The sequence below is a fragment of the Stenella coeruleoalba genome (assembly GCF_951394435.1).
Source record: "Stenella coeruleoalba genome assembly, chromosome: 4".
NCBI lineage: Eukaryota > Metazoa > Chordata > Mammalia > Artiodactyla > Delphinidae > Stenella > Stenella coeruleoalba.
In genome coordinates, this window is record NC_137149.1 from 1,341,599 (window position 1) to 1,364,551 (window position 22,953).

General features: G+C 44.4%; 1 protein-coding gene across 1 annotated transcript in view; it reads right to left on the minus strand.

Moving 5' to 3' along the window:
- POLN (DNA polymerase nu) overlaps nt 1-22,953 on the minus strand; it is a 170,662-nt gene that overhangs the window by 130,910 nt on the left and 16,799 nt on the right. Inside the window, 3 exon segments of the mRNA XM_079919909.1 lie at nt 3,376-3,572; nt 10,759-11,262; nt 13,194-13,273. Coding sequence (XP_079776035.1) covers nt 3,376-3,572; nt 10,759-11,262; nt 13,194-13,273 — 781 coding nt within the window.

The following is a 22,953-nucleotide window of genomic DNA, read 5'->3' on the forward strand; positions in this document are numbered from 1 at the left end:
CACTGATTGACACAGTAATTTGGAGCTTTTCACCTTGGGAAAGTATTATTACTACTCCACTAACAGCTGTCACTTATGCAGTTCTATGGGCAGACATTCTTCTGCAAGCTTTCCACAGATTAACTCAAATCCTAAGAGGTGTGGAAGGAAAATCGAAACAGGGACGGTATTGCTCAGTCCCCAGAACGGAGCCAGGAGGCCTCTGAGGAAGTGGGACTCGTGTGTCTCAGCCTGGATGGAATCTGACCTTTCAACCTGGTGAGGGTATCCAGAACCTCTGCCAGAAACCCGGGACACCCTATCTACTTGTCAGACCCCTACCCTGAAACAATTCGTGATTCCTTAAGGACAAATATTTTCTGACTTGTATCAGAGTCAATCCCCAATTCTTGCCAGGCAACTTTTGACAATCTTGTGGCTTTTTGTTTTTATAAGTCCCTGACTCTTTCTCTTCCCCAGAACACTCTTTCGGGGGTTCCTGAATCTTTGTCTCCTGAACTGCAATTCTTAAGACCCCAAATAAACTTCTTATATGCAGTCTCCTGCGTTATTTTTTGTAGGTGTTACTTATTATCTGCAATTTACAGATGATGAAGCCAAGACACAAAGAGGCTAGTAATGAACTCAAGTTCACACAACTGTTCAGAGCCAATCCCTGGGTGCAGCACAATGACCTACAGACTCAGCCTCCAGCTCCTGAGCAGAGCTGATGCACCCTGGACTCCTCCCAGCTGGCCCCAGCCTGCGTTCCCAACACACCCCCAGTCTACCCTCTGCCCACACTGGATTCTCCTTCTTCCATCACCAGACTGTGCACTCCTCTCACACTCCAGGGCCACAGGCACATGCTGTATTCCTGCCTAAAATTTCCCTCCCACAATTTCTACAAACTGCTCAGGTGCCTGATTCCCTGGGCAGGGAGTTGCCCGGTTCCTTTAGTACTCCTGGCCACACACCTGCTACAGCGGGGACCACATCTGCGATACTGTAATTTACCTTGGCCCATTAAATCACGAGCTCCTTGAATATGGGATTCATAATAGTTGACGTTTATCAAACACTTACCATGTGCGAATACCACACTAAACACTTCACGAGGATTGTTGTGTTGAAACCTCATCATAATCCCATTAGGCAGGCACTAGATCCATTTTACAGATGAGGAAACTGAGGCTCGGAGGGGTGAAACAATTTTCCCAGCCTTACACAACTGAGAAATGGCAAAGCTGAGGTCTGAGACCCGATCTTGCTGCTGCCAGGGCCCAAGGTATTAATCCCCCTTTATGGTAACTGCTTATTAACACATCAGTGAGGGTCTTCAGAAGGCTGAGGAAGAAGGAAACCTGGGGTCCGATTAGCTCTGCTTGCTCCGCAGGCAGACGTTTTCAGGCTTTTTCCATTTTTCTGTGTGCTTTCACTTTGGTTTTCCTTGAAGAGGGCCACTGCTGACAGCACAGCTTCAGGTCTTGCCTCTGCTGGACCTGGAGAGGTGTGTAGGAGTGGGGGCAGCTTATGAGGGAGTTAAGCTGGGACTGCTGGAGCGTCCTCCCACTTTGATGCTCTTGTAGCTGGAAACCCGGAAGTTCTCAATAAGGCCATCTAACAACTATGATCTCTCTCACTAAGAGACAAACCCTAGCTGATTTCTAGCTTAAGAAAGGACAAGCGACACAAAGAATATCTTGTAAGACAAAGTGGCTAAAACACAGTGTATTTTCTAAGTCAGTTACAGAAGTCAATTATGCCACATCTGCTAAACAAAAGGCACAGGGAGGATCGGAGCTGAAGTGACCATCAGATGTCCAAGTGGAGAATGTCGAGTAGAATATATAAATCCAGAATTCAGAAAGCGCTGTCCGAATATTAGGGCCCTATTCTCACAGAGGTCTTCCATAGAAAAAGCCTGCCCAATTGTTCTTTCAAAAGAAAATTATGGGAAAAAAAGGTTACGGGTTCTTGGGAGCAGAGTGCTCTATTGTCAAACATCATCCCATGTACACACTGTGGTGTACATGCCTGACATCACACTTTGATTGCCAAGGCATCCATTTCAAAGACATCCATCCTGAATAGACATGTTGCCAGCTATGTAACACAGCTGCTGGCAAAACAACCAGAGAAGGAACCAGATGAAGCTCCCTCTTCCAGAAAGCCCTGGGTAACCCAGATAACTGACTGTGTGATGACACGGCTTCTCAACCTTCCTGTGCCCTAATTCCTGCTCTTATGCTTTAAATTAGCCAGTAAAGAGTGAATCCGTGAAAACCCAGACACCCCACCTTCAAACCCTAATAAAGGCAGAGGCCCAGGTCCATGCACTCTCTCTCTCTCTCTCTCTCTCTCTCTACCCATAACCTCTCTGTGTACTCTCCAGAACTTGTGAATGATAAATCTTGTTCCTCAAATTCCCTAATGGTTTTTGCTGAAGCGTGTCCTGTGATCATAAGAACCACAAGGGCTGGTCCAGCTACAGCGTTGGCCCCTATGGAGGAAATGTCTGTGGGGGCTTGGTGTGAGGAATACAGGCGGAACCAGTGCCTCAGGCACTCCCAGCCTAGAGAGCATCACTATCTGTAGGCTGGAATCGACACAACAACTACCTAAAACCCACCCAGAGCCCAGCGAGAATGTATTAGGCAGGAAGGGCCAGGACCAGGCCCCCACCTTCTCACCCTCTTCAGGGCAGTGGCTTCAAGGAGCTCCTTCCAGGCACCTAACTGACTTGAGTGCAGAGGGCTGGGCAAACAGGAAGTGGATGTCCCCACCCAAAGCAGAAGTGAGTCAGGCTGACAACGTGAGCAAAGAAACAGTGATGAGGGGCACAGGCTCCAACCCACGACGAGACTTCTCAGGATTGAGAAGGGGCAGCAGAAGCATCCCTGCCTGTTCTGAAACTCTAAGATTCTAGGAAGGCAAATACAAGTGAGACATTTCTTCTCTATTTTCACAGAATGAAGCTTTGAAATTAGTAATATCTTGGTGGTATTGAGGACTATTTACCCTTTGAAGGCAGTGTTAACTTCATTTTCTAAGGCCGTGAGTGAGAGAACAAGTGTAACGAGGAAATCAGCCAGGGCTCCAGCAGCAACAGTGGGTTTTCACGCCTTAAGATGATGCTTTTCTCACCAACCTCTCATTGCGATGTTGACTCAAATCCCGGAGCAGGCTCCCATGGATGGACCCTCCATTCCAGAAGCTCTTTGAGGGAGAGAGGGTGTTTGTAGTGGTTTCTGTCATTTAGATCCATTTTATTTTCGTGTGCTCATACAAAACTTCTGAAAGTTTAAATAACTAAACCTGGAGCTTGGGAAACTCTAAATTAGGATAAAGCAGGTGAATAAGTAGGATTTAAGGTAATTAGTGAAGATTTCTTACCTGGCAAATTGATGATGTGCCTCTTGTTCTTGGTTCCAAATGGAAGAGGGCTCAGTTTTTATGTAGATACACTGATCACTGGGCATGAAGCCTTCCTCCAGAACACTGTCAGAGGCTGGGGCAGCCAGAGGACCACTGCCTTTCTCTGCATGGCTCCTTGGTAACATCACAATGCCTTCAACAGAGGAAACCAGAGCCTGTGAATACACAATAAAATAAAGTTCCAAAATCAAACATGAACAATGCATTTATTCAAGAAAGATCTGTCAAGTTTTTTAATTAAGCAGAAAGAAAAGGCCTAAAATTAAAATTTGTAAATGAACACCTCTTTTAATGACAATCAAGGTCAAAAGCCAAACCCATGATCTCACTCTCCAAATCTGGTCTCCTCCCTGTTCAACATCATAATGGAAGTCTTAGCCAATGAAATACAGCAGGAAAAAGAAATAAAAGGCATATAAATTAGAAAGGAAGAACTATACTGTCCCTATATACAGATAACATAAATGTTTGTGTAGAAAACCCAGAGGAATCTACAAAACAAAACACCTCCTGGAACTAATACGTGAGTTTAGCAAAGCTGCAGGATACAAGATCAAAATACAAAAATCAATTATATTTCCATACACTAACAATGAACATGTACAAATAAACTTTTTAAAAAAGAAATTACCATTTATAATAACTATTCCACCAAATTAAATACTTAGATAGAAATCAATACAACATGTATGGGATCTGTATACTGAAAACTATAAAATACTCATGAAAGAAATCAGAGAAGACCTCCATAACAGAGACACATACATGTTTAAGGACTACAAAACTCAAAATAATAATGTCAATTCTCCCAAGCTGAGCCGTAGAACCAAGAAGATTAATAAACTCCAAGTACAAGAAACATGAAAAACATTACACCAAGTTACATCATAATCAAATTGCTTGAAAGCAGTGATAAAGAGAAAACCTTAAAAGAAGCTGGGAGGGGGGATGGGACACATTGCCTAGAAAGAAACAAAGATAAGGGTGATAGTAGATTTCTTATGGGAAACAAAGCAAGTTAGAAGACAGCAGCATAACATCTTTAAACTACTGAAAGAAAAAAACTATCAACTTATAATTCTTTACCCCATAAAAATGCCTTTCAAAAGTGAAAGGCAGGACTTCCCTGGTGGAGCAGTGGTTGAGAGTCCACCTGCCGATGCAGGGGACACGGGTTCGTGCCCCAGTCCAGGAAGATCCCACATGCCACGGAGTGGCTGGGCCCGTGAGCCATGGTGGCTGAGCCTGCGTGTCCGGAGCCTATGCTCCACAACGGGAGAGGCCACAACAGTGAGAGGCCCGTGTACCGCAAAAAAAAAAAAAAAAAAAATTGAAAGGTAAAGCAAGATTTATACACTACACTGAAAATTACAAAACATTGCTAAAAGAAATTGAAGTTTTAAATAAATGAAAGGGCACCCCCTGTTCATGGATCAGAAAATTCAATACTGCTAAGATGGCAAAACTGAGCCAGGCTGGGACTTGGGATCCTCCACCAGAGTGCTTGCACCTGGACCAACGTCTCCGTGAGCAATAGGATACAAAGAAACTACAAGTGACTAAAAATAACAGCATGCATGGGCAAGCTGGGACAATAATAAGCAATAGGATACAAAAAGGCCACAAACAAACTGCCATTTCTGAGGTGCTGGGAACAAAAGCAGGGCACGGTGCATCATCTCTGCACATGGCACCAAGGGGGTGGGCAGACCCCAACGCACAGACCCACCCCCATTTTTGCCCCATTTAAGGACCCAAGCAGGTCCTCTCAGGGGGCAGGCAAGGGAACCTGTCTCTTGTTCTTGCTCCCTTGTGCTGTAGCACGAGCCCCAGTAAAGCCTTGCCTGAAATTCTCATCTGGCCTCTTGTCGATTTCTATTGATTAAAGAGTCCAAGGGCCCAGGTTGGCAACACTTTTTGGCAACTCTGCTGGGACCTGTGGGGCCTTCTTTTTTTCCTTGCCCCTCTGAGAGAGGGTCTGGGCCCATCTGGCATAGCTGATTGCAGCTTCCTTGCAGCTGACACGTGGCCACCTGAACCTTTGCTTCAGTGCGGCAGGGATTGGTAAGTCTGCCTTCGGTTGCCCCAGGGGTGTCACTATCCTCATTCAGGCAGCTTTCCCCTTCCATTTTCCCTGTGTCCATTTTCCCTCTTCTGATCTCTTTCTCTCTCTCTACAACCCCTTGCTCTGTCCTCTCCTACTTCTCTGTCGCATCCCTCTGAGAAGTGAGTGTTGGGCACCTACAGCCTAACTCCTTAGTTGGTGAGGCCATGCTCCCTCTGGCTGGCGCCGGCTCACCCTGACAGGTGACAGAGGTGGGACAGGCTTGCCTCATACCGTGCAGATCTTGGTCCGGTGGGCCTTCCTTGAGGGGAGATTTCTGAGAGTGACAGAGGTTCAATCCTCATACTGTGCAGTGGCTGGAAGCCCAGTCGTCACAAACTTCTCAACTTCTTTTTCCTGGGTTAAAGTCCCAGGTGTGGGTTAGAGTCCCACCAGCACTGGTTTCTGGGTCTGATCACCCTGGTGGGTGGTGGACGGAGTGCCTCCCTCCACTGGCCCTTGTGGAAGAGCACAGCAGACTGGAACTGCCTGAATAGACACACGCAGAGGGGCAGGCTGAAACAGCAGGCTTTCTCTCTTTCTCCTATTTTTTTTCCTTACTTCATACATCTAAACCCCCAGCCCCCGAGGCCCCTGTTGAGGTGAACTTTACACAACCCCCCAATATTTCTCTGTCCTGTGTGCTCAACTGTGGGGAAGGGAGTTCTGAGATCTCCTTTGTCATCTCACCCTTTGGTTTTGTTATGCCGGGTCTTGAGGACTCCATCCAGCTGCAGGATCTCAGTTTGTTAGCCGCCAGATTTATATGTAAACATGGGAAATGCCCCCAAAGATTAAAACTCTTAAAAATTCGGGACAGTTTAAATTAGATGGTTTAAAAGCCATCTTCTTTTGCAACACAGCCTAGCCCCAATATGCCTTGGGTGACCGGAAGAACTGGCCACAGAAGGGATCCCTTAACTTTAGCACCATTTTACAACTGGACCAAAATATTGTAAGCAGTCCCCAAAATGGGGGGAGGTCCCTTACGTGCAGGCCTTTATGAAACTTTATCAAGACCCCGGTTTGAGGGATTCCTGTTGTGTGTGTGGCCTCTATTTCTGTTTTGTCCCCAGAAGATTTAGAGCCAGACTTTCTCACAGATCCCCTTTCAACCGCCAACTAGTCATTGGCACATTGGGCCTCTTTCTCATTGGGCTTCTTCCCCTTCAACATCACCTTCAGTCCCTCGACCCCCACCTTACCCCATTTAGCCAGGAGCCCTGAAACCAGAGCCCCCAGTGCTGTCCCCAATGGGGCCCTGATCAGGTTCAAAATTAGCCCCCACTTTCACACCACAGGGTCTTTACCCCCTCTGGGAAGTAGCTGATGGGAATAGGGAATTACTAGAGTGCATGTCTCCTTCTTGATGAGAGACTTAGGAATCCGTAAGGAGGGGTTTGGCAGGTTCTCATAGAACCCTGACAAGTTTAGGGACAAATTTACCATGCTGGGGTTAATGTTTTCCCTGACATGGCAAGAATTACAGTTATTCTGAACCACTGTTGCCCCCTGGACAAGAAGGAATGTATACTAAGAAAGGCCAGGGAACACACAGACAGCCGAGTGGCCACCAACCCACAGCACCAGATTTATTGAACTGGTGACGCAATCCCACAACAGGACCCCAACTGGGATTGTGAGGATCATGTAGGCCAAGCCAGGATGAGACGTTATATTACTTGTTTATCAGAAGGAATGAAAGGGCATATGGTGAAGCCTGTAAATTATGATAAGGTCCAAGAGATTACACAGGAAAAAGATAAAAACCCAGCAGTCTTCCTGAGTCGGGTGACAGAGGCATTCAGGAAGTACACCAATACAGACCCTGAGTCTGCACAAGGGAGGTCACTATTGGCCATGCATTTTATCACCCAGTCCTCTCCTCATATCAGGAGGAAATTACAAAAGCTTGAAGCTGGGCCCCAAACCCCATTGTCAACCTTGGTAGAGGAGGCCTTCAAGGTCTATAACAACAAGGACATGGCAAGGGAGGCCAACACGGATAGGAGATTAACAAAGAAAACACAGCTCTTAGCTGCTCTGATCCACCCGCCATCTTGAGGGGACACTAGACAGCTGAGAAGACCAGACCAGCAGCCCAGGAACCACCTGGGCAGGAATCAGTGTGCCTTTTTCTGGAAGGAGGGGCACCGGGAAAGGGAATGTCCTGAGCACCCTCCTGTGGGATGGCCAAACAGCAACCCCAGCTGGCCCCAGCTCCTGGCGATAATATCCTTTAAAGCCTGAGGCCCTGAGGGGGATCCAACAGCTGCTCACCAAATTCCTAAAACACAGAGTCATTAGGCCCTGCCAATCCCCTTGTAACACCCCGATCCTCCCTGTTCAGAAGCCTGATGGGGAGTGTCGGTCTGTGCAAGACTTACGAGCAGTGAGCTAGGCAGTCATCCCTGTTCACCCGGTGGTGCCAAGCCCACACACCCTCCTTGCCCGAGTGCCAGCAAGCACTCCGTATTTCTGTGTTGGACCTCAAAGATGCGTTTTTCTGTATTTCTCTACATCCAGGATCTCAATACCATTTTTTAAAAAATTTCTTCTGGAAAGGGAGGAAAGTGTGTGTGTGTATATATATATATATATATATATATATATATATATATATATATAAAATATTTATTTATTTGGCTGCATCAGGTCTTAGTTGTGGCATTCAGGATCTTCACTGCAGTGCACAGGCTCTAGAGCCTGTGGGCTTAGCTGTCCCGCAGCATGTGGAATCTTAGTTCCCCGACCAGGGATAGAACCCACGTCTCCGGCATTGGAAGGTGGATTCTTAACCACTGCACCACAGGGAAGTCCCTCAATACCTGTTCTGCCTTTGAATGGAGGGACCCTGACCCTCTGGAGGCTACTCAATACACTTGGACAGTGCTTCCGCAGGGTTTTCAGGATAGTCCCCATTTGTTTGGAAACTCGTTAGCAAAAGAATTGAGGGAACTAAGCCTGAAAAATGGAACTCTATTACAATATATTGATGATCTGCTAATAAGTAGTGAGACAAAGCAAGTTTCAGCTCAGAATACTGCTAAGGTCCTAATTTTCTGACAAAGGCTCAGATTTCACAACAGTGTTCAGTATTTAGGATTTATTTTGACCCCAGGAGCGCAAGTCCTGGCCATGGATTGAAAGACAGCAATTAGCGCACTACCATCTCCAACCACGAAGAGACAACTCCAAGGCTTTCTCAGGATGGCTGAGTTCTATTGTATCTGGACTCCAAATTATGGCCTTACAGCAAAACTCCTATATGAGGCTCTGAAGGGGGAAGAAAGGGAATAGGGGCCACCAGTAGGCCTTTGAGACTCTAAAGACTGAGTTGAGTAGGACACCAGCATGGGGGCTTCCAACGTCAGACAAACCCTTCACCCTATACTCCATGAGAGGTCAGGGATAGCGCTCGGAGCTCTGACCTGAAAGCTGGGGCCAGAGCAAAGACTGGTGGCTTACTTTTCAAAACAACTGGACTCGGTGGCCCTGGGATGGCCAAACTCCCTGTGAGCAGTAGCAGCCACGGCTCTACTGGTTAATGAGGCTTCCAAGCTCACCCTAGGACAACACTTAGATGTGTTAACCCCTCATCAGGTACAATCTGTGCTAGAAGTCAAAGGACATCATTAGTTGACTGGAGGAAGGTTAACAAGACATCAGGCCCTCCTAATGGAACCCCCGACATTCCCTTAAAGGTGTGCCAAACCCTGAACCCAGCAACTCTGCTTCCAGCGGCCAAGAATGGAGACTTAGAGCATCAGTGTATAGAGACCAGAGAGCAAACTTACTCCAGCAGGCCTGATCTTCTAGATGAGCCTCTTGACAGCCCTGAGGTTGAGTGGTTTACTGATGGGAGCAGCTTTCTAGAAATGGAAACCCGGAAGGTGGGGTATGCCATAGTTAGTCTAGTTGCAGCACGCGGGATCTTCGTTGAGGCATACAGGATCTTTTGTTGTGGCGCACAGGCTTCTCTCTAGTTGTGGCGTGTGGGTTTTTTTTTTTTCTTCTCTAGTTGTGGCGCACAGGCTCCAGGGCACGTGGGCTCTGTAGTTGTGGTGCACGGGCTCCAGAGTGCATGGGCTCTGTAGTTTGCGGCACGTGGGCTCTAGTTGAGGCACACGAGCTCAGTAGTTGTGGTGCGCGGGCTTAGTTGCCCCGCAGCAAGTGGAATCTTAGTTCCCTGACCAGGGATCGAACCCACGTACCCTGCATTGTACGGCAGATTCTTTACCACTGGACCACCAAGGAAGTCCCGGGTCACAGGTTTAAATGTAAGAGCTCAGACTATAAATTGTTAGAAGAAAATACAGTAAATCTTCATGACCTGGTATAGGCAAAGCATTCTTTTTTTAAAAGCAATATTTATTTATTTATTTGGCTGTGCCAGGTCTTAGTTGCAGCATGCAGGATCTTCCTTGAGGCGTGTGGGATCTTCATTGCGGCATGCAGGATCTTTAGTTGCAGGATGCGAACTCTTAGTTGCAGTATGTGGGATCTAGTTCCCTGACCAGGGATCAAACCCGGGCCCCCTGCATTGGGAGTGCGGAGTCTTAGCCACTGGACCACCAGGGAAGTCCCAAAGCATTCTTAAATTTAACAACAAAAGCAGAAGCAATAAAAAAGTACTTGGTAAACTGGAGTTCATCAAATTAAAAAATTCTGTGCTTCAAAAGACACCATCAGGAAATGGATAAAAACAAGCCACAGATTTGGAGAACTGCAAATCATATATCTGACGAGACTGGTATTAAAATATAAAAAAACCCTTACAGATCCAAAATAAAACACAAATAACCCAATTTAAAAATGAGCAAAAGACTTGAATTTCAAGATGTTTCACCAAAGAAGATACACAAATGGCCAGTAAGCATATGAGGAGATGCTTAATGTCACCAGTTATTAGGGAAATACAATTTAAAACCACAGTGAAATACCACTTCACACACAGCAGAATGGCTAAAATAAAAAAGACAACAAGTATTGACAAGGAGGTGGAGAATTTGGAAACTCACACTTTGCTGGTGGAATAGAAAATGGAAACCATTCAGCAGTTTCTTAACAACCTCATGAGAACTATGCAGAGTCAGTCACTCACCCCTGGGGGAAAGGGGAAGGCTTAAAATCTTACTTCTTGCTCTCCTATCAAAATCAGACACTAAGAAAATGGGTTTCTTTCATGGTGCCAACAAAACAGAACAAACAAACAAAAACCAACACCGTTTACTAACCTGGTCTGCTCTCAGCTGAGTTGAGCCATCCTTATATATCAGAGTTACCACCAGAGCTACTGCCTGTTGGAGCATTTCAATCAGCTGGCTTTTCTCCAAAGCATCCAAATACCTAATATCACAAAAATTGTTTGTGAATGCTTTTGAGTTCCTAGAATTTAGGTAGGTTTCAACCTCATCAGCATCTTCTTCCAGTGCTGTAAGTTTACTTGTTTTCTCTGATGAATTATTACATGTGATATGTTTTCTTTTCAGACTCATGCTTTCTTCATTGTTTTCATTATTTATGCTTTCCTTTGGTACGTGTTTTCTCTTATGTTCCATTTTCTGTAGAACTGAAGCCTCTTGGTCACACTGTGGAATTAAACACCGGGAAGAAGCCAATGAGCTGATATTCTTCTGGTTTTGGTCAGTAGACACTTGATCTGTGAGTCTGATACTGGAGGACTGAGACGAGAACTTGATGGAAACTCTTGATGTCTGGCTCGTAAGAGAATTAAGATTCTATAGAAAAATCGAAAATATTTCGCTAGAATATGGATTCGTAAGACAGGTCTAAACCAAAGTAAAATCTGATAAAACTCATCTAAGGTAAAGTGGGAACACAGCTTCACATTAACTATGACCCAACTTTCTAATGAACTATGGAGTGTCTTCCAGAGCAGTGGTTTTTCTCAACCAGGTAGGAGTGCATATCTGCATCCTGGGCTGGAATAGGCAGGAGTTAGTTTAGAAAGTCTCCCACCACAGCTCTGCGCTGGCACCATGCGTGTAACAGGAGATGCTGTGGAGGGGACCGTGCTGCACATGTGCGTAAGAGTGAGGATGAATCACTGACAACTTCCAACCAAAGGCCATTTATAGAGAAAATTAAATCACCACAACTAGTCGATAGTATGTTAATCTACCTACTAAAATTTCTTTAAAAATACAGCTCGGCAGCAATCCTCTTCCTGTTTCGATCTAGCAATGTGCAATATTCATTCATCAATTCACAGACTGAGGGGGAAAAAGCATCTCTCCGTTTCATTGTAGGATTCATTTACAATAAAATTTTATTTTTTATGTTTATTTTTCAGATTTTATGATATATTTATGCTATTCTGAACAAACGTATACCAATAATACTTTAAAGATAATTTTGAAAGAAAATGTTTTAACACAGTCACATGATCACAGAAAATTTAAACGTATAGTCATTTTTATTGCAGAGAAATATTATATGCTTTTTAAGAAAAGACTGCCAAACATAAAATTATATCAAAATAAAAATTCTGTGGAGAAGTATACAAGAAAAGGAGTCAAGAAGGAAAAGGAAAATATAAAAATTCAGATTGTTGAAGAACATCCTGCTCATGTATTTTTTAAAGGAATGATTGTAGATATCAAGTTATCAGAGTATAGTATTTAGATATTAGTGGACATATTTTAAACTGTGATATAAGTTTTTTAAATGTCAATATTATTAATCCACCAGAAATCATGTCCTATGAAACTTTTTAAACTTGTGATAAATATTTTAAACATCAACTTAAAAATATGTCAGGAGATACATGGCTTTTCAAAAGGCTTTTGTGAGAAAGGGAGCAAGACGATTTGAAGACCTCTGCCTTAGGGATCGAAGGAGCACAGTTTGAACACCTTTGGGAGAGAGAATTTCCATTCACTTTCAAAGGGCTGCACAGTCCCTTTTCTGTCAAAGATGCCGCTCCTTCCACTTCAGGGGCAAATAACCATCCCATCAATCCAGGGATTTACTAAGGGAGCTTACATTAGACTAAGTTAGATTTGGATTTGGACACAGGTAGTTTGCTCCAGAGCCCACTCTCTTAACTATTACGCCACCTCCACCACTGCTTCCTAATAACATGACCTCATCTCATCTCTCTCCCAAGCCCAAACCACGTAACTCACCCATTGCAAATTTTATACCCCTTTCTTTCTGAACTTCTCTTTATTTCCACTACCCCAAAGTTCCAAGCTCTCTTCCCCTAACCTAAAAACTTTCCCCAAAGTCCTTCCCCCACTCTCTATAGGTGAGGATCTTTAGACTGACCATTTCTTAGTCATCTTTTAGACCTCAAGTCAGAGTGTTCATACTTCAGACAAACGTCCCAGATTCCTCTCCCCACCTCCCAGAAAAAGCAGAACGGAACAGCACAAAAACTGGGTTAGCCATCTCCCCTATCGTTCCCAAAGCACTTGGCCCTGTCTCCTATAGTGACACTAATTCACCGCGTCATAGAGAAATATTGTGCTTCTCTGTCTTCCTAGTCCCCTCATACAAATTAAACTATCAGCTCCTGGAGAAGAACTCCTTTTGTTTTTTTAACCGTTGCATCCACAGTGCCTAGCATATAGTAGACACTTGATAAGTATTTATTGAATGAATGAAAGTTATCTGTTTGGAATTAGTCATACTTGCAAGGTTTCACCTTTGTTTCCAGTGACTGATTCTTCCCATCTTCAGGTAGTACTGAATACCTAACACTGGATTTGTCCACCACTTCTGCAGCTTTAAAAGACACAGAAAGGAAGCATGAGGGAATAAAGAAATTAAAATCATATAATTAGCTAAACATTGAAAATAGCCTCTATAATCATTTACTCATTATTTACTTAATTAAAACAACGTAGTAAAATTAACAACCGAAATGCATACTACCATTGTAATAAACATTTACGCAAAGTATCTTCAAATCAACTGGAGACAGATCTATGTAATCATGCAGTGTTTATTAAAAAGTAGTACTTGGTATTTGCATTTGAATACTTGATTCTGAAAACCCAAGTTCACCATTTTACAGAAAGCTTGTAAGTATTAAAGGTGAAGAAATTCTTAGACTGAATAATATTGTAATGGAACAATTACAACTTCAGTAAAATATCATTAATACAAACTTCTCATTTAGATTTTGTTTTAATTTTAATAAGTTTGGGCTGGACAGGAAGTGATGGAACCTGGGTTCAACCCCAGGCAACATGACTCAAGTTTTGGCTCGTAACCTCTGGGATGTACGTTCTCTCTATAGCAACGATAACAACGATGAAATGCAAATGGGGGAAATCTTTCACTTACGATAGAGGAAAGTTATACTCAGGATTAATTTAACAAGAAAAGCACAAGGCACTCAATGATGGAAACTTAAAATCTTATAAAATGGCATAAAGCATGATCTATACAAATGCAAATACATAGCACTGAGATATGAACAAAATATTTAATTCTCCTAAATATAAATTTAATGCAGGGACTTGCCTGGTGGTCCAGTGGCTAAGACTCCACGCTCCCAATGCAGGGGGCCTGGGTTCGATCCCTGGTCAGGGAACTAAATCCCACATGCCGCAACTAAGAGTTCGCGTGTCTCAACTAAAGACCCCGCATACCACAACTAAAAGATCCTGCACGCAGCAATGAACATCCCACGTGCCACAACTAAGACCCGGCACAGCCAAATATATATATATATATATATATATATATATATATATATATATATATATATATATATAAATTAATGTAATTCTCATCAGAGACCCTACAGGGTTCTTTTAATTGAAAAAAATAATAATTTCCAAGTACATATGAAATATTAAATGTCTGAAAATAGAGAAGAAAGGCAAGGGTTTTTTTTGGCTGCACCGTGCAGCATGCAGGATCTTAGTTCCCTGACCAGGGATCGAACCTGTGACCCCTGCATTGGGAATGTGGAGTCTTAGCCACTGGACCACCAGGCAGGACCCAGAAAGGTAAGTTTTTTTAAAAAAATAAAAGAAGACTTGCTTTGCCATATTATCAGAACATACTATAAAGGCACTGTAATCAAATCCACAAGGTATTTGAATAGGAATAGACAAAAAGATCTCTAAAACAGAGTAGACAATCCAGAAACTGATCCCAGGACTTATGAGAATTTAATATACAACGAAGATGGTATTTTAATGCAGTAGAGAAGGATAGATTAATGAATAGGGATAGTACAACTAGCACCACTTCTGAAAGAAAATAATACATTGGGAAAACTGGGACAAAAAAGACAAAGGGTTAATATTTTTATTATACAAGTTACACTGACCAAAAAAGAAACAATTCAATGGAAAAGTGAGCAAAAGACAGGGAGAGGCAACACACAAAATAGCAAATCCAAAAAGCAAACAAACATTATGTAATACTCAAACTCACTAGTAGTCAGGGAAACACAAATTAAATATAACTGGAGATGAAGGAGAAGAGGTAGTCTCACTCACTGCTGGTAAAAATGTGAATGGTTAAGATCTTTTTGGAAAGCACAGTGTCAACACTTATTAAAATTAAAAATACGCACATCACTCTCAGGAGTTGGGAAGAAAAGAACGAACCCAAAGGGAGGAAAGATGGGCCTCTGAGATGCTACCAATGTTCTGTTTCTTGATCTGGGTGAAGGTTATACGGGTGTTCAGTTTGTGAAATTTTGAACTATAATCTTAGGATAGTTGTGCTCTGTGTGTGTGTGTTGTAACCTCAATAAAAACAAAGAGATATAAATCATCTAACCAAACCACCTCACTCCTGGCTATCTGTTTCACAGAAATATGTGCAACAGTAAATAGGTTTAAAGCAAAACATTTATGACAGTATTGCTTTACGGCAAAGGACTGAAAACAAAGGAGATACCAATCATGAGGGCAGTCGATGAATAAATTATGTAACATCCACACCATGAAGCACAGAGCCATTGAAAAGAATGAGCTGTATTAGTTGACTTGAAGATGCAGAGATCTGTGAAAATATGATCCCATTGTTTAAAACAATGACCAAATCTCCCCATTTATGTACATGAGTATGTTATACCCATACACTGGCACAGGTCTGGTCCCTGGGAGGCTGACCCTGAGATGAAGGCTTGCATTAAGAAAGGTTTTGGGGTAGCGCTCTCAGGATCAACGTCTGTAGGGGAGTGAAGGAGGGAGGACTGGTCCAAGATGCGGCCGCTACAAAGGCCTGCTCTGGACCTGGCATGGTCCTGTATAGTTGTCCCCCACAGGGTCAAGGGAGCTGAGCCTTTATTCCCCAGCACCCACCAGTCATTACCCGGCTGCTACTGGGAAAATGGTGTGCCCTTGGGCAAAGAAGCTCTTTGCAGCTGAGGCAACCATCGGGAGGGGCTGTGTGGTGAGCAGCAGCTGGGGTGATGAATGGGGGGCTCGGGGCACCCCCAGTGTTCACTACAGTCCTGCCTACGGTTCACTACACTGCGCAGCTCAGATATGTTCTGGGAGCAGCTCCTTCGGGACTCTGCTGGGCCTCTTCCTGAGGGAACTTAAAAGGAAGGTTAATGGGGTGAACTGCCTGTCCTTGTCCTGCAGCTGGTCTCAAAGCTGCAAATGCTATTCACCTCCCTCTCCTACCCATTCTGAGGTTCCCCTCACCCTGGCTTGGCACCTCTGCTGGTCTAGGTAGCTTGCCTGATCGTGACCCAAACCCTCATCCCTGAGGGGTGTAAGTCCCTGGTCACCATACCCTTCTCAGGCCACGGCCACTGCATTTACCAGCAAATTTGGTCAGAGGACCAAGAGGTGGCCAATCACATCACTTGGGTGCCACGTAGATGCTTTCCTGCCCCATTATGTAATGGCAGCCCTGACCTCTGGTGAACAGGAGGTCACCCCTAGCAGGATGGAGAGTACCTCACTTGCTTGCCAGTCTATTGGAGTACAGAACTTGAACGACTGTGCAGCAGCTATAGCTTGAAATCGAACAGTACTCTTCCTTTGTCCCTGGTGGGTTTCCCCTAGGGAGTCAAGACTAAACCTGCAGAACCCAGAGGTATCTGGAGAGAGAAACACAAATTTATTGGGAGGGGCATTGGGAGTGATGGTAAGCAGGGCCACTCCCACTGCCACCTTTTGGCTACCAGAGCCCTTAATTATCTATACTGGAGACACTGCATCCTGCAATGGTCACTGATGTACAGTGTATACTGCAGCCTGGAGGTCACCTGAGCTCAGCCTGCTACCCACCACTCTACCACTCTGTTGGGCTGGCATTTCTGGGTGTGTGGCTGTGACGGAACCTGTGGGTCCCACGATCATGTGCCCACTGCAGCTCCTTTGCTGTAAAGTGGGTCCCTATATCCAGGGCAATGCTATGCAGGATTCTGTGTCAGTGGGTCAAAGGCTCTGTGAGCCGTGTATTACGGAGCTCACTGAGGCCCTGCGTATGGGAAAGGCAAACCCGTGCCTGGAATACGTGTGGATTCGAGTCAAGACGAATAACGGCACCTTTGGGGGCACAAGGGGTCCAGTATTGCCAACTAGCCCCCAAGTGACTGTTCTCAAAGTTCAGTACTATTGGGGACCCAGAGTTCAGTGTGTCATTGGAAATTCAACAGAGGCAACGGCGAGATCGGCCCTGGGGAGTGGGAGCGCCATGCTGTTGGGCACACGCATAGCCTCTGCCCCAGCCCCATGGTCACTCCAGTAAAGAGCCCAAGTTGCCCATACAGGGACAATAGATGACAGAGGCTGGTGGACGTCACCTGGCCAGGTCATTCCAGTTTTGTTCCTTCCTTCAACACTGCCGCAGGGAGATGCTCCCTGCGTCTGCTATTATTGTAATCCTCAGTTTTCTTTACTTCTTGTCAGCTAATCCCATTACTAGTTAATAATGCTTTAAACTTTCCCTGTTCCAATGACTATAGGGTTTCTGTTCCCTGACCAGCCCGTCTCATCCACTCCCTTAACAGGCCCTGGTACCTCTTGGCCAGGTTATGTAGTGACTTAATGGCCAAAAGAGGAGGTGGCATTTCCTGAGGGAGGATGTGTTATTTCTCAAGATAGAACCCTCTTGCACTGTCTTTAAGCTGGGGGACTGGCGGGTAGAGAGAGGGGGGCTGGCCTTTAACAGAGAGGAGTAGCTACTTCTGCAGGTCCCAGAGGTACCTGGGATTCAAACTTGAATGCACCAATCGAGACGTCCCCATCCTGCATCTCAGGGTCAGGTCCCTCTTCCTGGTCAAGGCCCTGACCTTGAGGTAGAACACCCGCCAGGGCTGAGCATCCAACGTCCTCTGGAGGTCTACCAGCCATACTAGGCTGGGGCGGGGGAGGGGGGGCGGGGTGGGGGGGGGGCTGTGACTGCAGGTGGTCTCTTCACAGGCTAGCAGGTGAGCCCTCTGGCTATCACGTTTACCCTTTAATTGCTAATTAACCACGCTTGGCCTTTGTCTTTTTCCTAAGGACCCAGCCACAGCCAGCAATGCCATTCTCTTCCATGGTCCTATTCTCTTCAAATACATAGCACTGCCAGCAGCTTGCACAGCTGCTTGCACTGGTATGCCAGACCAGCCACCCCCAGTAAAAGCTTTAACTGCACCGCTGCCAACCGTATTTCACCTACAACTTGTGATGAAGTCATCAGTGCCAGCCCACCTAAGGGTGACCAAATTCCAAAATGCCATGTCTGCTTTCTCAGACCACTACTGGCACCCACTGCATAGATCAAGTTCCCTGGGGACCAGACTGAGCTTTTCCTGCAAACGTCTACTTGGGGACGCTCTTGGGGAGCAGAAGGACTGAGGGAGTGGAAGCTCAAATGTGATACAGTTGCAACAAAGCCCTCAGCCAATCCCATCCAAGGAGGCGGAGGTCTGGGTGGCACAACATAGCCACACACACACAAGCTATAATTACTATCATGAGAACAAAAACATAGAAGGCATACGCTAAGTTGTTAACACAGGGAAGCAATAAGGGGAGATGTTTCAACAAAGAAAAAGCCTGAACTAAGAAAACAATGTACATATAAACCCTTTCACTGTGTGTGTGTGTGTGAATATGCAAAAATAAATAAATAAATTTTTTTTAAAATAAATTTATTTATTTTTGGCTGCTTTGGATCTCCATTGCTGCGTGTGGGCTTTCTCTAGTTGCAGCGAGTGGGGGCTACTCTTTGTTGCAGTGCACGGGCTTCTCACTGTGGTGGCTTCTCCTGTTGTGGAGCACAGGCTCCAGGCATGCGGGCTTCAGTAGTTGTGGCACACGGGCTCAGTAGTTGTGGCTCGCGGGCTCTAGAGCGCAGGCTCAGTAGTTGCAGCACACGGGTTTAGTTGCTCTGCGGCATGTGGGATCTTCCCAGACCAGGGTTTGAACCCATGTCCCCTGCATTGGCAGGTGGATTCTTCACCACTGCGCCACCAGAGAAGTCCCCCACCCCAAATTTTTTTTTAATGTGGGATTATGGACTTTATTTTTCTGTTTAAAAAAAAAAAAAACTTTTTCTGAAGTAGTACACAAAAAGACCCCCCAAAATGTTGAGGAAAATACAACATAAATAATGAAATAGTAAAGTCCTTCATATATGTTTTACATGTCTGTATGAAGCTCTTAGAAATCGGTAAGAGCTGAATTCACAGATCAACCCACCTGTGGCAGCATCAAAGATGAGACCACCTTTGCCTGCCTTCAAAAAGCTCAAAACATACCAAGAGTTAAAGCATTATGCAAATAACCCAAAACTACATCACAGGCAATTCTCTAAACTGAGTTGCCAATGAATCAAATGCAGTTTACTTCCAATAAGGCATTCTGGTAATGAAGTATCATTTGAGCAGAAATTTGTAAAATGCTACGATTTCACCACTCAGAGTCATGTACAAAGGAGAGAAAGAAAAGGTAGGCAGAGGATGAAGTCAGGAAACGACGCGTGTTTGGAAGTTAAGAGTCAAATCTGAACGGGAACTAATCCCTTATTGGTCGCATCATTTGCAAACATTTTCTCCCATTCTGTGGGTTGTCTTTTTGTTTTGTTTGTGGCTTCCTTTGCTGTGCAAAAGCTCCTGAGTTTAATTAGGTCCCATTTGTTTATTTTTATTTTTATTTCCATTACTCTGGGAGAAGGATCAGAAAAGATATTGCCATAGTTTATGTCAGAGTGCCCTGCCTATGTTTTCCTCTAAGTTTTATAGTATCTAGTCTTACATTTAGGTCTTTATTCCACTTTGAGTTTATTTTTGTGTATGGTGTTAAAGAATATTCTAGTTCCATCCTTTTACATGTAGCTGTCCACTTTTCCCAGCACCATCTACTGAAGAGACTATCTTTCCTCCATTGTATAGTCTTGCCTCCTCTGTCATAGATTAATTGACCACAGGCGCATGGGTTTATTTCTGGGCCTTCTATCCTGTTCCTTTCATCTATATTTCTGTGTTTGTGCCAGTACCATACTGTTTTGATGATTGTAGCTCTGTAGCATAGTCTGAAGTCAGGGAGCCTGATTCCTCCAGCTGAGTTTTTCTTTCTCAAGATTGCTTTGGCTATTCAGGGTCTTTTGTGTCTCCATACAAATGTTAAGATTTTTTTATCTAGTTCTGTGAAAAATGCCATTGGCAATTTGACAGGGATTGCACTGAGTCTGTAGATTGCCTTGGGTACCAGGGGGGAAGGGTGGTGGGGGGAAAAATAGATTGGGAGTTTGGGATTGACATGTACACACTGCTGTATTTAAAATGGATAACCAAAAAGGACCTGCTGTTAAATTAATTAATTTAAAAAAATCTGAATGGGGCATAAAGAGAAGGAAAGTGATGGGACATTAAGACTTAAAGGGCAGGCAAGGGCCAGGCTGCACTGTAGGAACACATGGGGATGTTTCTACAGATAAATTCTGCAGAGAGCAAGGACAAGAGCTGAGCTAATCCCAGCGACAGTGCAAAGGCAGGAGCAAAGTGGCAATAAATTGACGGCAAACAGCAATTAGGAAACTTCTGCAAATTTTCAAGTGAGAAGGAACGAAGGCTTGAATTAGAGCAGTGGGAACTGGAATCCAACACCTGGCAGGGTTTGCTAAGTGACTGGACATAAGGATTTTATGTTTATTTGATAGAAATAAAAACGTTTATCCACATTATTCTTGACCAGAATGAATATAATAAAAATAAATCTACTTTGTCATTTAGCTTTATGTTATCTGTCCTTGAAATTGCAAAGATTTCCACTACATGGTGGGACTAAAGACACACTTCACATTAATGAATTGGATTTTGACAAATATTTACCTTGAGGAGCCTTACACCTGTATTAATTTGTAATGCCTGGGCTTCCCTGGTGGCGCAGTGGTTAAGAATCCGCCTGCCAATGCAGGGGACACGGGTTTGAGCCCTGGTCTGGGAAGATCCCACATGCTGTGGAGCAACTAAGCCCATGCGCCACAACTACTGAGCCTGCGCTCTAGAGCCCACGGGCCACAACTACTGAGCCCACACGCCACAACTACTGAAGCCCATGTGCCTAGAACCCATGCTCCACAACAAGAGAAGTCCCTGCTCGCCACAACTAGAGAAAGTCCATGTGCGGCAACAAAGACCCAACGCAGCCAAAAACTAAATAAATTAATTAAATAAAATGGCCCTTTAAAGAAAAATATGTAATGTCTATAAAACTATTCTTATCTTACTAGAAAAAAGCCATATTCACCCCTAAGCTCTATTAAGTTAAAAACAATTTTGGATAAATGTGTACTAGAAAACGTTATTTGATTTCTATAGGTACTTAGGGAAAATACAGAGATGTAGTCTAATAAACATGTGCTTAATCAAATGCATGTTATACATAGCACCAGGCCAGCTGACAACCTTGAAATCACCCTGAAAAATCTTCCTCCCCTAGTATTTCCCAAAGACTTTCAGTGGCATCACTAAACACTAAAATGACAATGTAGGGCTTCCCTGGTGGCACAGTGGTTGAGAGTCCGCCTGCAGATGCAGGGGACACGGGGTCATGCCCCGGTCCGGGAAGATCCCACATGCCGCGGAGCAGCTGGGCCCGTGAGCCATGGCTGCTGAGCCTGCGCGTCCGGAGCCTGTGCTCCGCAACGGGAAGAGGCCACAACAGTGAGAGGCCCGCGTCCCGCAAAAAAAAAAAAAAAAAAAAGGCAATGTAAATTCAAGTCAGATGAACCCAATTCTGAATCTAGTTTAAAGGTGTAAGAGTTAAGGTAAAAAGCTAAGCCACAGTCACAAAAGACCCACCCATACAATGGTTTAAACCACAGAAGTTTATTTCTCTCTTGTTCTGAGGTGAGTGGTCTCAGCTGGTGGAGCAGCTGTTACATGAAGTCACTCTGGACCCGGGGTCCCTCCAGCACGTTGGTCCACAGTCCTCTAGGACACTGTTATCATTTGCAGGTTGGAAAGGAGTCGTTCCGGATTCCAACTGGATGGAAGGAAAAAGGCCAGCTGGGAAGCAAGCCAGGTGTCTTCGGGACTGCCCTGGCAACAGCACACCCTGCTGACAGGAACCTGCCACTCGGCCACACCTGGCTGCAAGGACACTCAGCCACGTCAACTGCTGGCATGCCTCCGAGGAGGATGGATGGACTCCGGTGTGGCGGACAAGTAATCTCTGCCAGAAAGGCCTTTGGAGCAACGTAAAACTCCCTCATATGATTAGGAAGTGGGAAGTGGCTGCCATAAAAGTCAGCATAACGGTTACCTTTGAGCAGGAAGAGTACTGAGAAGGAAATTTTGAGATATTGGCAATGCATGAGGTAGTTACATGATGTCCTCTTTATATTAATTCATTAAGCTGTATTTTAAGTTTTTGCATCTTTTTTTCACAGCAAAGGGTTTTTAAATAAAGACCAATCTTGCTGCAAGAAGATACACACTGTCCAATTCTTACTGGATGTGTATACCTCAGTCTAGCAGATCAGAAAATTATATCCCAAAATGAAATATAACATTGTTTGGTTTTACTTAATACATTTTTGTAAAAGCAAATATTTGTCGTTTATTTCCATTGATTTCTGAGTTCAATTTCGCTATTTATCTGGTATGAAACGGGATTTTAGAAATGAAATGCTGATTTACGATTTTATTTATAAGAGAGAAGGATTTGACATAACAGCTCAGCATGTGACAAGAGCCCGGGAATCAATTCAGGTTCAGCATCATTCATTCACCAACAACCCACGAGCAATCCAACTTTAACTCAGATTTATATGAAATAAGAATAAAACTGGTGGGACCGTGTGGCAGACAGACTCTAAGGTGGTCCCACGTCCCCTGCCTTCTAGTATTCATGCCCTTGTGTAACCCCTTGAGTGTGGGTGGGACTTACTTCTAACCAAAAGTATACAGCAACGGTGACAGAATGTGATTACCTTACATAGGAATGTAACATCAGTCTTGCCAGGGACACTCTCTTGCCGGCTTTGAA